This window comes from Danio rerio, chromosome 18 (assembly GCF_052040795.2).
Source record: "Danio rerio strain M-AB ecotype USA chromosome 18, GRCz13ab, whole genome shotgun sequence".
Classification (NCBI taxonomy): Eukaryota; Metazoa; Chordata; class Actinopteri; order Cypriniformes; family Danionidae; genus Danio; species Danio rerio.
This window is the reverse complement of record NC_141038.1, coordinates 10,754,133-10,767,491: the sequence shown is the minus strand read 5'-3', so window position 1 is coordinate 10,767,491 and position 13,359 is coordinate 10,754,133. Positions and strand designations below refer to the sequence as shown.

The 13,359-nt window shown below is 33.0% G+C and overlaps 1 protein-coding gene across 9 annotated transcripts in view; it reads right to left on the bottom strand.

Moving 5' to 3' along the window:
* sema3ab (sema domain, immunoglobulin domain (Ig), short basic domain, secreted, (semaphorin) 3Ab) overlaps positions 1-13,359 on the bottom strand; it is a 165,223-nt gene that overhangs the window by 17,338 nt on the left and 134,526 nt on the right. For all 9 annotated transcript variants that reach the window (XR_015514153.1, XR_015514152.1, XM_087291509.1 and 6 more), the window contains 4 exon segments: positions 8,899-9,018; positions 7,590-7,680; positions 4,605-4,724; positions 2,909-3,051 (listed from right to left, as the gene is read on the bottom strand). Coding sequence is in view for 7 of the 9 variants with exons in the window: in XM_087291509.1 (XP_087147635.1) it covers positions 2,909-3,051; positions 4,605-4,724; positions 7,590-7,680; positions 8,899-9,018 (474 nt within the window). In the remaining 2 variants the exon portion in view is untranslated.

Here is a 13,359-nt window from a genome sequence, read left to right as displayed (position 1 = left end):
TCATCTTGTTTAATTCCGCCCCTTTTCACAGCGCCATGCTACAGAATTTCGCAAACTAAAACTCTAGTGTGACCGCAGCTTTCCTATGTTAAAGTTCTATATCATTACATACAGCCTTTATTAACAGACAATTAGTACTGATAACTGATCGGTTTAGATAGGCGTGTGTATACACACCTGTCTGCAATCTAGCTTTACACCAAAACCTGGCATGGAAACGCATGAGCAATATAAACAGTCCCACTTTTGCTGTGGATTGATCAGCTCTAATTAGCAGGGCTGGAAAAATGTATTGCATAAACGAAACGCACACTCTGCATAATGAGACAATTGTCTGCGCCGGTGCAGGGAGGATTCCAGTCATACCGGAATACCGAGCGCTCTGTAATTGAGAACACCTTTCTAGCTGTAGACTAGCACTTGAGCTGAGCCAAAGAGTCTGCCAGAGTCTCACATTTTCTCCACAGAGGAGTCTTTGTTCTCTCGGCTGATGGCTTCTGTGACATTTTAGGCATCTCTTAAGTTGACTATGTGACTTTGTTTACATGGACGACAGTAATCTAATTATTTACAATTATCTAAATAAGCCAATGAGTAAGTTTACACAAAGACCAATACTCCAATTTAAATACAATTAAGACAATACTCTGATTAAATGTCTACTATGTAAACACTGACTACGTTTACATGGACATCAGTAATCAAATTATTTGCCTTAATCTGAATAAGACAATAATATGATTAAGGTGTTTACATGAGTTGCTTTTTTAATGCTCCTTTCAGGATCTCGTTTCACATGTTACAGCATATAATACACGTTTCCTCTGGAGCATGCTATATGGGAAAAAAAAAACCTCCGCATTTCTTGATGCAGGTCTCTGTGGTCCTTTACTGACTCAGTAGGTACAGATAATAGTGTCAAACAGCCGTGTGTGTTTAGACTATCCTGTCGCAAAACGCTACACATTGATAATAGTTTGATAACGGTGTTTACATGTCTGTACTGCACTTCAGTAATGCCACTAAAATTGAATTACTCCACATGTCTTGTGTATTTCTCCACATTTAATTCAATTTATGTTTAATTCGATTATGACCTTAATTGGATTGAATTAATCAAAAATTGCTGTTAACATGCAATTTAACAGACTTTTAATCAGAGTATTGTCTTAATTGTATTAAAATCGGATGAAACAATGATCCCTATTTGCCCATCTCATTTGCCATATTTGTGAAATAGTATATATTATTGTTTATACAGTATTTAGCAACACTATATATAAAAAATATATTGATGATGATGTCCGAGAAGACGTTACAGTTTTTTTTTCAGTTGTTTACACACATTTTTGAAAACCTGGCTCTTTTTTTCAAAATGTAATCACAATTATTTAAAGACCACACTCAAATTGCAGAATTCCTAGATTGTTTACAAAACATACAAACTTATAGACATATTTGTGAAAATGCTAGTAGTTTTCATTTAACCAACACAGTCCTCAATGATTAGACACTATTGCAGACAGTTTCACACTGCTGTGATAAATAAAAAACACATTTGTAAAAAAAAAACTAATTTTAGGAAATAACATGTGCTAGATTTTTGGGCAGACATTGTTGTGTAAGGGATCATATCAATGACAAAACAAAACCAACAACATTCTTCATGATTACTTTGAGATATAGGGAGAATATATACAAATAGGCCTACTATAAACTTATCAAGCACTGCACAACACTGATGCTGCAGACTCAATATTTCAAGAATTTATTTCAACTCAAGAAATTCAGTATTTCTGCTGAGATTTGGTTGAATTCTTGCAGTGATTGCAGGATTGCAGTGTCCGTCCATGGTTGACAACATGGTCAATAAGTGTTGCAGAGATTTCTTGAGTCAAATTTGGTCCTCGTCTTCTTTGTTCAAGTTCTATCAACTCTTCAAATCCTTCCCTACATCTTCCTTTACCTAGGCCTCTTCCTCTACATCCTTCTTCTCCTCTTTGAGCTCCCCCTCTCATTCTCACTCTTCTTCTAGCTCCTTCTATTTTTGATGAATACAGGTGTACTCACCTGCTGCCTTTTATAGCACACATGAGTGCTGCGTTTTCAAATTAGCACATGTGTGCTTCCACACCTTGTGGATGTGTTTATCCAATTTATTCATTAGCGTGGTCATTGGCAATCCGGGGCTTTGTAATGACAAGGAAGTAACCTCACAATCCTTATCTGTTTTTAAGGTGTCGAACTGTGTGTAGAGTTTTACAAATCCCTGTGTGTAATGTTTTGCAAAAAAAGTTAAGCAGACATTGGGCCCCATCACACACCCGGCGCAATGTGGCGCAAGGCGTGACGCAATTGTTGTTTGCTAGTTTTAGCTCGGCGCAAGAGTCGTTTTAACGTTTTGCACCACGCTGTTTAAATAGCAAATGCGTTTGCGCTCATATGTGCCCCCATAGGCGTTCTGATCTAAAAAAGGGAGGCGTGTTGAGTTGCATTGCTGGCGCGTTGCTATTTTGAGAAACTAGTCTGTTCAATAGACCAGAACAAAGTCAGTCTAAAGTCCAGCGCAGAGCATATTAGTTGTGCGCCTCGCTTACACACTGCTTAATACACACAAGATGTAGAGCAATACGCAAATATCTTTACATATGAAAAAGAATTTAAATATTACTTTATTCAATCCCATTGTCTATATAATCAATTTAAATTATGTAAATAAATAAATTAATTAAAAAAGCAGCAATAATTTGCACCCTCTCATGGTAGGTGCACACAGTGTGTACGGCCATATGGCTGCAGGCGCCACTGCCTCCACCAAGCATTTTTTTAATGTGATATTCCAAAATGTGCTTGAGAATAGGTTGATGGAACTCTAGTGATGTTATGCGTGTTTGTCGAGTCTCTGTACCTTACACAGCTGTCCAATTCGGGCATGTGTGGCTTTGCTGATTTGCTCTCCATCAATGGCGTTTTCGCGGAAGAACAGATAAATCTTGTCATCTTCAGAGTTGTCGCTCTCTGGGATGAGATGGACGCTGACAAATCTAGGATCTGGACGCACAACAAAACAAATGAAATAAAACACATAAAAATCTAAGCTTGTTTTTTATAGATGTTTGGGGTGAAAGAAAACACATACTTTACAACTCACCATCACTGTAGCACAAGCTCACAATGACCTATACACACAATGGTCTCTTTACCACACACATGCATGCTTGTATGACACAAAACATGTTCACTGGAGCCAGAGGCTTTTATTTTCTTTTTTAATGGCTAATTCAGTTAACAGAAAGAGAAGTATGAGGAAATGACGAAATTTACTATTTATATAATCCGAATTCCATCACACACAGACACACACACACACACACACACACACACACACACACACACACACACAATCAAAGGTGATATCTGATAGCTTCTTCAACGGAGATTAAAAATCCCATTCCTCTATCCTTTGTTCTTTACCATTTTTATATAGGAAATATAATCGATATATAACCATAAGCTATATGTTTATCATCATTTTGGCTTGAAATGAAATAATTGTATTTTATATTGTGTCTTTTTCCATTGGTAGCAATTTCATGTTTCATTTATTTTATGGACCTGATTCTCACATATAAAACAGTAATTCAATTATTAAATTAAATGGTTAGAAGGCACATCACTTTAAATCACACTGTGATATAAATAGACACATTTTGAGACACATAATCATAATTAAGAGGCATAAAGACACAAATATCATTTACACTGATCTCTTAAAATGATTATTTATTAATGTTTTTATTGTATTTTATAATATCATACTTCATCTTACTTAACTATGTCTGTTTTTATTTGATTTACTATGTTTACACACTTTTGTTTTTACTCTATATTAAATATTGCAATGCCGATTCATTCCTCTGTGGCGACCCCTGATAAATAAGGAACTAAGCTGAAGCAAAATGTATGAATGAATAAATTTTCCCATATTTTTTTTTTTAAAGTACAGAAATGCGGTCATCAAATTATATATACAGTTGCAATCAGAATTATTAACCCCCCTGAATTATTATCCCCCTGTTTATTTATCCCCAATTTCTGTTTAACTGAGAACAGATTTTTTCAACACATTTATAAACATAGTAGCTTTAATAACTCAATTCTAATAACTGAATTATTTTATCTTTGCCATGATGACAGTAAATAATATTTGACTAGATATTTTTCAAGACACTTCAATACAGCTTAAAGTGACATGTAAAGGCTTAACTAGTTTAATTAGGTTAACTAGGCAGGTTAGGGTAAGTAGGCAAGCTATAGTATAATGGTGGTTTGTTCTGCAGACTATCTAAAAAATTAATCGCTTAAAAGGGCTAATAATTTTGTCCTTAAAATGATGTTTAAAAAATTATTATTATTTTTTTTTTATTCTAGCTAAAATAAAACAAATAAGACTTTCTCCAGCAAAAAACAAATTATCAGACATAATGTTTGAAAAATATTTAAAAAAGAAAAAAAAATGCAAAGGGGGGCTAATAATTCTGACTTCAACTGTGTGTGTATATATCTTTTTGAAATTAAATCATATATATATAAATGTGTCTTACCGTTGAGCCATCTGGAGTCGTGCTGCTCCGTCCTGATGGGATGGTGTTTTCCTAAAGTTCGGAAAATGGCAAAGTCCCGGCCCATGAAGTCAGCTGATGTCCCAGCATACAGTTCCCCATCTGAAGATCAAAAACACGTGTTCACTAGGGTAATTGTGCGCTAAACATGGATGAGTAAAGCATAGGTTAATAAAAGGAAATGGTGTCTTGGTTGAATAAACTTGTGTAAAAGTGACACAGATTTCATAAAATACATCGCTGGTGTCCCAAAAATACTGTATGTGTGTTATTTCAACTCAAAGTTCCTCACAAAGTTGCCCTTAGTTAGTGGAGACATTTATGTAGTTGTTGTGTAGTAAAAATTATTAAAATAATCTAGTAGCATGTTACTGCTCTATTCTGATGATCTGACCATAAAAATAAACCTTACGCTATTAGTAAAATAATCTTTCCAGAAAACATAAATAGTTTGACTATACGATCCATAATGTTTTTATGAATTTTGCTGATGGTGAGGATTTTCAGGATAAACCTGAACAACATTAGCTCAATTTAGCCACACAACATATTAACAAGTACAGTTGAAGTCAGAATTATTAGCCCCCTTCAAAATTTTTTCTTCTTTTTTAAAATATTTCCCAAATGATGTTTAACAGAGCAAGGAAATTTTCACAGTATGTCTGATAATATTTTTTTTCTGGAGAGTTTTATTTGTTTTATTTCGGCTCGAATAAAAGCAGTTTTTAATTTGTTAAAATAATTTTAGGGACAAAATTATTAGCCCCTTTAAGATAATTTTTTTTTTATTGATAACCTACAGAACAAACCACTGTTATACAATAACTTGCCTAATTACACTAACCTACCTAGTTAACCTAATTAACCTAGTTAAGCCTTTAAATGTGACTTTAAGCTGTATAGAAGTGTCTTGAAAAATATCTAGTAAAATATTATTTACTGTCATCATGGAAAAGATGAAATACATCAGTTATTAGAAATGAGTTATTAAAACTATTATGTTTAGAAATGTGTTGAAAAAAAATCTTCTCTCCGTTAAAAAGAAATTGGGGAAAAAATAAACAAGCGGTCTAATAATTCAGGGGGGCTAATAATTCTGACTTCAACTGTACATCCATAAAGGAATTTTGGAAACATTCAGAAAATATTTAGTAATTAGATTTTTGATTTCTTTTTTGCCCAAATACAGTATAGAAATCTTTGTTAACATTCTTCAGCACATTTCCTAAAAATATTTAAATTCAACCACAAAGTCCACTACGGTGGACAAAACATTTGTATTATTATTATTTTTTCTGACACAGACTGTAAAAATAGTAAAAAAAGAAATGATGTACTACTGCAGTGGAACTATAGATGAAAACATGCAGATTAAAAGGGAAAACTACTTTATAATAATAATAAAATCCCCTTCCTACATCACAAGGGGAGCAAAATCTAAATGGGTAATTTTTCCACATGCTTCCAGAAAAAAGGTTATTAAAATAAGGTTACAGGATTGTCTTTTTTCCACATTGTGTGGGTTGGTGGATCCATCGAAGACCCAATTATAGCACTTAAACATGGAAAAAGTCAGATTTTCACGATATGTCCCCTTTACCAGCGGCTCATGTGAGGACTCAAAGAGGTGTGACAGTCAACAGGCTCTGGTAATTTCACGCTCGGGGACGGCGTGAGCGAGTTTGGTCGTGAGTGACCTTTAATCTGAGCTGAGAGATTTAACAGTACAACGCTCTGCAGGTGGAGCACAGTCTGCGCTGGTCATCCTCCATCAGACACCATTAATCAAGGGTGTCGAGTTCCCATTCAGAACACATGAACCAGAGAAAAACAGACACACAGACAAAAACAGTTCTGTTTCATTCTCTCTAACTAACTATATATAACCAACTATAGTTGAATTCATTCATCAGAGTGCCAAATAAACCTGCTGGGTAAACACAACACAACTGATACTGATGATGAGTTGGATGTAACATTTTATAGTTATAATAGGTTAATTATTATGATTACTATTTCCATTTTCTTTTTAGATTTAAATTGGGTCACTGGTTGCTGGTTTTTACTCTATACTTTTACTCACTTTCCATTTGTTCAAAACTGTTCTCCTTTTATTCCTTCTGTTGAACATTATCACGATCACCAGCAATCTAATCCATGCAGATCACTGGAGAACCAGACTTCTGTCTATCAACTCGACTACAAATACTATCATGCACCTCAAACACACACCAGTTACTGATTGCCCTGATTACTCACAGCTGAAAGCTCATGTTTAAGTGCTTACCTGTAGCATTACAAATAGTTTTCCTGCTTGCTTGCTTGCTTGTTTTTTGTGCTGTGTTTCGAGAACCTCGCTTTGTTTATTCATTTTTGCTGTTAGCTGCCTGGAACTGTCTCTTCGCCTGTGACTCGACTACTCTTTTGGATTGCTTTGTATGTACCTGTGATTGACCATTGCCTGACTGATTATTCTTGTAAATAAAGACGCTGCATTTGAGTCCTAAACTCCGTTACCAGAACTGTTACAAAAGACTAAGCAAAGTGTAAGTGTGAGTCAGATGTATATAAAGTCATAACAGGTAATTATGAGCTTCCAGCTGTGAGTAATCAGTGAAATCAGGAACTGGTGTGTGTGAGGTGCATGACAGTATTTGTAGTTCAGTTCATTGACAAAAGTGTAGTTTTTCAGTGATCTGCAAGGACTAGATCGCTGGTGATCGTGACTAACACAAAAAAAAGATGTTTTCACGGATGTAAAATTCTTGATTTGCAAAGTATGTCAATTGGTACCGGTTTCATGTGGATCAAGTAAAAAAATATAAAAAAATAAATGATATAAAAATGAAAAATAAATAAAAATAAAATAAATGAAATAAAACTAAATAATAAAATAACATTTAAAATGTTAAAATTAAATAAATCATTAAAAAGAGAAAGAGCAATTTATTTGACTAGCTAAATTACCGATCAGCATGGATGCCGTCTGCAGTTTGGGGTCATACGGGCTTTTTCCACGGCCGTTCTCAAAACTCGACCCAAGCCGAAAGGTGTTGTCCTGCACAGAAACAAGCACAGAATCATCTCAGATCATCCCTGAAAATGCCCTACAATGCTGATCAATTATTTAAATTCATAAAAGCTTATGAATTCATATTTAAAGCTTATAAAATGCTTATTTCTTCAGTCTAATGTAAGAAAACATCCAAGATATATATATTCTAAAGTTGTTGTATTTATAACAGAAAACCATGTTTATATATAATTTTGCAAATTATATAAAGGTTTGGTAATACTTAAATAATACTTGGTAATAGTTTAAGCCACAATTCACACTAATAACTACGGTCTTTTTACCTGTCTATTATTAAGATATAAATAGTTTTTCAGTACTTACGAAAAAAGTATCAAACCCAAATTAGTAGTTTAGTTTAGTTGTATTAATAGTCTTAGTTAATGGTTTGTTAATAACACTTTCAAGAGTTCACACTTACACACTGTCCCAGGGGAGAACCCTGAGCTTGGAGATAATTGAGCCCAGGGCTCCCGCCTGGTCAATAAGCATATAACTGAGTCAGAGATCAGGAAGGTCTCGAGAGCTCCCCCTAGTAAAAGAAGGAAAAGGAGGAGGTGGGGTGGAAGGGGTGGTTCTTCCAAAAGGAAAATGAGGCAGTAGGGTGAAATTAGTCTATTTTATTATAGGCTTGGATCAAGCTGATTGGATTATAGCTGAACATGGATGAGAGACCTGCCATGATCAATTATATCACACGCTCCTCTCGAAACAATTTTGTAAAACTTCACCTATTTTAAATTATAATAAAGCATTACCAAAACCTTTTATTTACAATAAATAAATACACTAAAAATGTAATAATAATAATAATAATAATAATAATAATAATAATAAATAAAATAATAATAAATTAATCAAGAAGTTTGAAACAATTCATCCAATGTTCGTAATTATGTTCAAGAAATGTATGCAAACAAGTGCAATTTTAATAAAATATAGCCTCATTTGCATATTAAAACATTACCTTTTAGAAAATTACAAATGCTGTAATACTTTAATTGTTTTTTTTAATTCTTAAAGCAATTAAAAAAAACATTTAAAATCAATTTTCCCAGTGCAGAATATGAATAAAGAGGATTCCAGCACTACTTGGTATAAAGGAGATAAATATATTGAGAAGAAAATGTAACATTCATTTATAGTATCAACTAGGCCAAAGCCTCTACATATTTAATAATGTGACAGAAAAACTGCTTTCACCTCTGAGCGTTTGCCCACTTCCACATGTGCACAGACGGGATGGAAGGCTCCGGTCCCGCACGCATACAGGTGCGTCTGATTAAATGGCTGCAGGACCTTTATGAAGTTCGCACACTCCTTCTGCAGAGGCACACAAACACTGACATTAATACTGATTTCACCAACAGAAAACTTCCAAAACAACCCTTTGAACTTGACAGGGAGAAAAGCAAACTAAGTCTGTGGAGTGTTTCTATTTCTTGATTCACAGTCGTCATTGGCTTCTCAGATAAATAAACACAGCCCATCTGTGTCAACAAATGCTGACAGACACGGCTTATCACTAACACACACACGCAGGCACACACACATGCACTCATGCACACGCACACACACACACACACACACCATATGATTACAAGTATTTCTGAAGGATCATGTGACCATAAATTAAAATAAAATACTACATAAAACAAAACTAAATAAAATAAAAAAGCGAAATAAAACTAAATAAAAGAAAATTTTATAAAAGAAAATTATAAAGAGAAAATTAAATTTAAATTTATAAAAACTAAAAAAAACAATATATATATATATATATATATATATATATATATATATATATATATATATATATATATATATATATATATATATATATTTATATATTAGAATAAAACAAAATAAATATGTATAAAATTATTAAAAGAAAAGAAAAATATTAATATGAAACAAAACAAAATTAAATAATAAATTATTTAAAAAATTTAAATTATTGTTATAATAAAATAAATAAAAATTTATTTAAAAACTAAAAATTGTTATTAAAATAAAACAAAATTAAATAAAATAAAAATGTATTTAGAAATCTAAAATAAATATTAAAATAAAATAAAATAAAAATGTATTAAAAAAACAAAAAAATAAAATAAAATAAAAACTAAATTAAATCAAATAAAAAGCATTTAAAAACGTAAAATATTATTTTAATAAAATAAAATAAAAATGTATTAAAAAACAAAAATGATTCTAAAAATAAAATAATGTATAAAAATTATAAAAAGAAAAAGAAAAAGAAAAAAATAATGAAACAAAACAAAACCAAATAAAATTATTAAATTAAAATGTATTTAAAAACCTAAAATATGTATTATAATAAAACAAAATAAAAATGTATTTAAAAAAATTATAAAAATACATTTAAATTCATTTTTAAATTTGTATGGTATTTCACACTAATGCTGTTTTTCTGGTAGCCCTAGTGAGCATTATTTATTAATAAATGCCTAAAAAATATTTTAAAAACCTTTAGAAACAACACTTTAAACTTTGAACAAAAAAAGAACCGAAAAAATTATCAGTGATGTTTCAATATTTTGCTCACACTTTTCAAAGTGGTGAAATGCTGATAATGCAATGGCCTACAGTAAACCCATGATCAGTACTCCTGTATGAACCTGAAGAGCTGACTTCATACATTCACTAACAATCACCTTCATAACATCACCTTCAATATTACAGGGTTCACACACGATGTTTACCGCAGTATGTGTTATGATGTCATCAGATTGTCAGGCTGTAATCTGGGAACTCAGCCAAACGTTTGTATGATCTTTGATATAACATTATTCCTTTCCATCATGTTGTTGAGGCAGATGCATGTTATTCCTCACACACGCTGCAGAAACTCAACAGCTGAGCAACACGGCTTTAATAAAAGGAAAATATTACAACAGCTGGAGTTGTTTTTCAGCAGTGTTTAGTGCATTAACAAGGAAATCCTGTTATGGCCGTCCATTGCTCCCCAGTGGCCTGGACTCTCAGGGATAGTGTGTGTGTGTGTGTGTGTGTGTATGTTTGTGTAATAGAAATGTGTGTTTGTGTGTGTGAGTGTGTTTGTGTGAACTGGGATTTTGCCTATGGAAATGTGTGTGTGTGTATGTGTGCATGTTTGTGTGCATGTTTGTGTGTGTGTGTGTGTGTGTGTGTGTGTGTGTGTGTGTGTGTGTGTGTGTGTGTGTGTGTGTGTGCATTCATGCATGTGTTTGTGTTTTGTTTGTGCATGGCATGCATGTGCGCTGGCATTTTACCTATGGAAAAGTGTGTGTGTGTAAGTGTGTGTGTGTATTGGGATTTTGCCTATGAAAGTGTGTGTGCGTTGTGTGTGCACATGTATGTCTGTGTGTGTGTTTGCATGTGTGTTTGTAAAGTAAAATTTTACCTATGGAAATGTGTGTGTGGTTGTTTGTGTGTGAGTGTGTGTATTTGTGTGCAAAGAATTTACCAATAAAAGTGTGTGTGCGTGTGTTTGTGACCTGGGATTTTGACTATGGAAATGTGTGTGTATGCGTGCATGTTTGCGTGAGTGTGTGTGTGTGTGTAAGTGTTTGTTTGCATGTGTGTTAGTTAGCTGGGATTTTGCCTATGGAACTGTGTGTGGGTGTGTGTGTGTGTGTGTGTGTGTGTGTGTGTGTGTGTGTGTGTGTGTGTGCACGAGTGTGTGTATTTGTGTGCTGGGATTTTGTCTATGGAAGTGTCTGTGTGTGTTTGTGTGTGTGTGTCTGTGTTTGCATGTGTGTATGTGTGCATGCATGTGTTTTTGTTTGTGTTTGCGAGATGGGATTTTGCCTATTCAAATGTGTGTGTGTGTGTGTGTGTGTGTGTGTATGTGTGTGTGTGTGTGTGTGTGTGTGTGCGTGTGCGTGTGTGCATACTGTACATGTGTGTTTGCATACATGTGTGTGTGTGTGTGTGTGTGTGTGTGTTCAGCAGCTCCTCCAGCAGTTGTTAAAGGCACGTGTCTGAGCAAGCCTCATCTGGAAAGGACTGAAGGTGACTCAACTGATGTGGAAAAAGTTGACAAGCAAAGCATGACAACACATAACCTGTGACTCAAAGCTCTGGCTGCTTCTGCTACTTCATCAATACTCTAATAGCCCAGACTGCATTTGTGTATTGAAGGAACAATGAAAGCAGACAACTTAATAATGACAACTGTAAAAAGCTCATTTTTAGATTGATTTCTCCAAGCAACAAGTAAACACTGGTGTATCTGAACTCATTATAAACAGGCATGATTCAGCACACAGGCCTTCATCAGAACAAAAACACAGTCATTCCATTATAGTTTGTAAATAAAGCATTGCTTCTCCACCTTCTCTATTGTCTATCATTTATTTTCTGTATTTCTTTTGATTTGATTAGGTAAGTTATGTTTGGTTGGAGTAAGTTAACTTTTCGATTTATTATTTTGGCCTGGCTCAGCCCTGAAGCATTGTTTTGCGCTCCTATTCTTTTAAAATATTTAAAATAAAAAAAGGTTGATCGTTACACTGTAAAAGACAGAAAAAATAAAATAAATGAAAACAAATAAATTAAAACAAAGATAAAATAGGGTGGTTAATTGCACTGTGAAAGTCGAAGAAAAGGTATTAAATTAATTAAGAGGTTTATTCCACTGTGAAGGCTGAAGGAAAACATAAAACAAAATAAAATGAATTACAATAAAATAAACTTGAATTAAAAAAAAAAAGATAAAATAAAATAATGGTTTATTCTGCTGTGAAAGCTGAAGAAAAAATATTAAATTAAATTAAGTGGTTCATTGCGATATGAAAGTCGAAGGAAAATAAAATAAAATAAAACATTAAATGAACTTTCATTTAATTAAATAAATTAGGTGGTTCATTACACTGTGAAAGCAAAAGGGAAATTAAATTAAATTAAATCATTAAATTAGGTGGTTAATTTTTCTATGAAAGGAAAATCCAAAAATAAAATAAAATAAAATAAATAAATAATAAAATTTAGTAGTTCATTACATTGTGAAAGCTGAAGAAAAATGATAAAATAAAATAAAATAAAATAATCTGCCACAGCAGAATGAATTACCTAAATTAAATTAAATTAAATTAAATTAAATTAAATTAAATTAAATTAAATTAAATTAAATTAAATTAAATTAAATTGTTAATTTTGCTATAAAAGCTGAAGAAAGATTACATTTCAGTTTATAAAACATTGAAGATATTTTTGAATAAAACGTTTTTAATTTGTGCAGACTGAACAAAATTAACAAAGAAAAATAAAATAATAAAATGGGTTAAATTTCAGTTTGTAAAAAGAGCTATTTCAAAATAGTACACACTTTTATCGATCAAATAAATGCAGATAAATGGTGAAATAAAGCAAAATGTTTCTTTTAATTTTTTCCAGCTCAAGTAACTTATTTTAAAGTCTCCATATGCTCCATCACCAACACAAATGGCTGTTTTAGTGAACACCTGTATCACAGAAGCACTGATCTCACCCTCTTTTTGTCCCTTACAAATTCCCTCTGAGATCCTTCAACAGGACCAGGATTTGTTCACCTTTACCAGCCCTTAAAAGAGCCCTAAATTGACATCGTCCCACTTCACTTCAAACAAGCCCGAGTCAATCTCTCTCCTCGCTCAATCGGTTTCTTTTCAACTCTTTTCACAT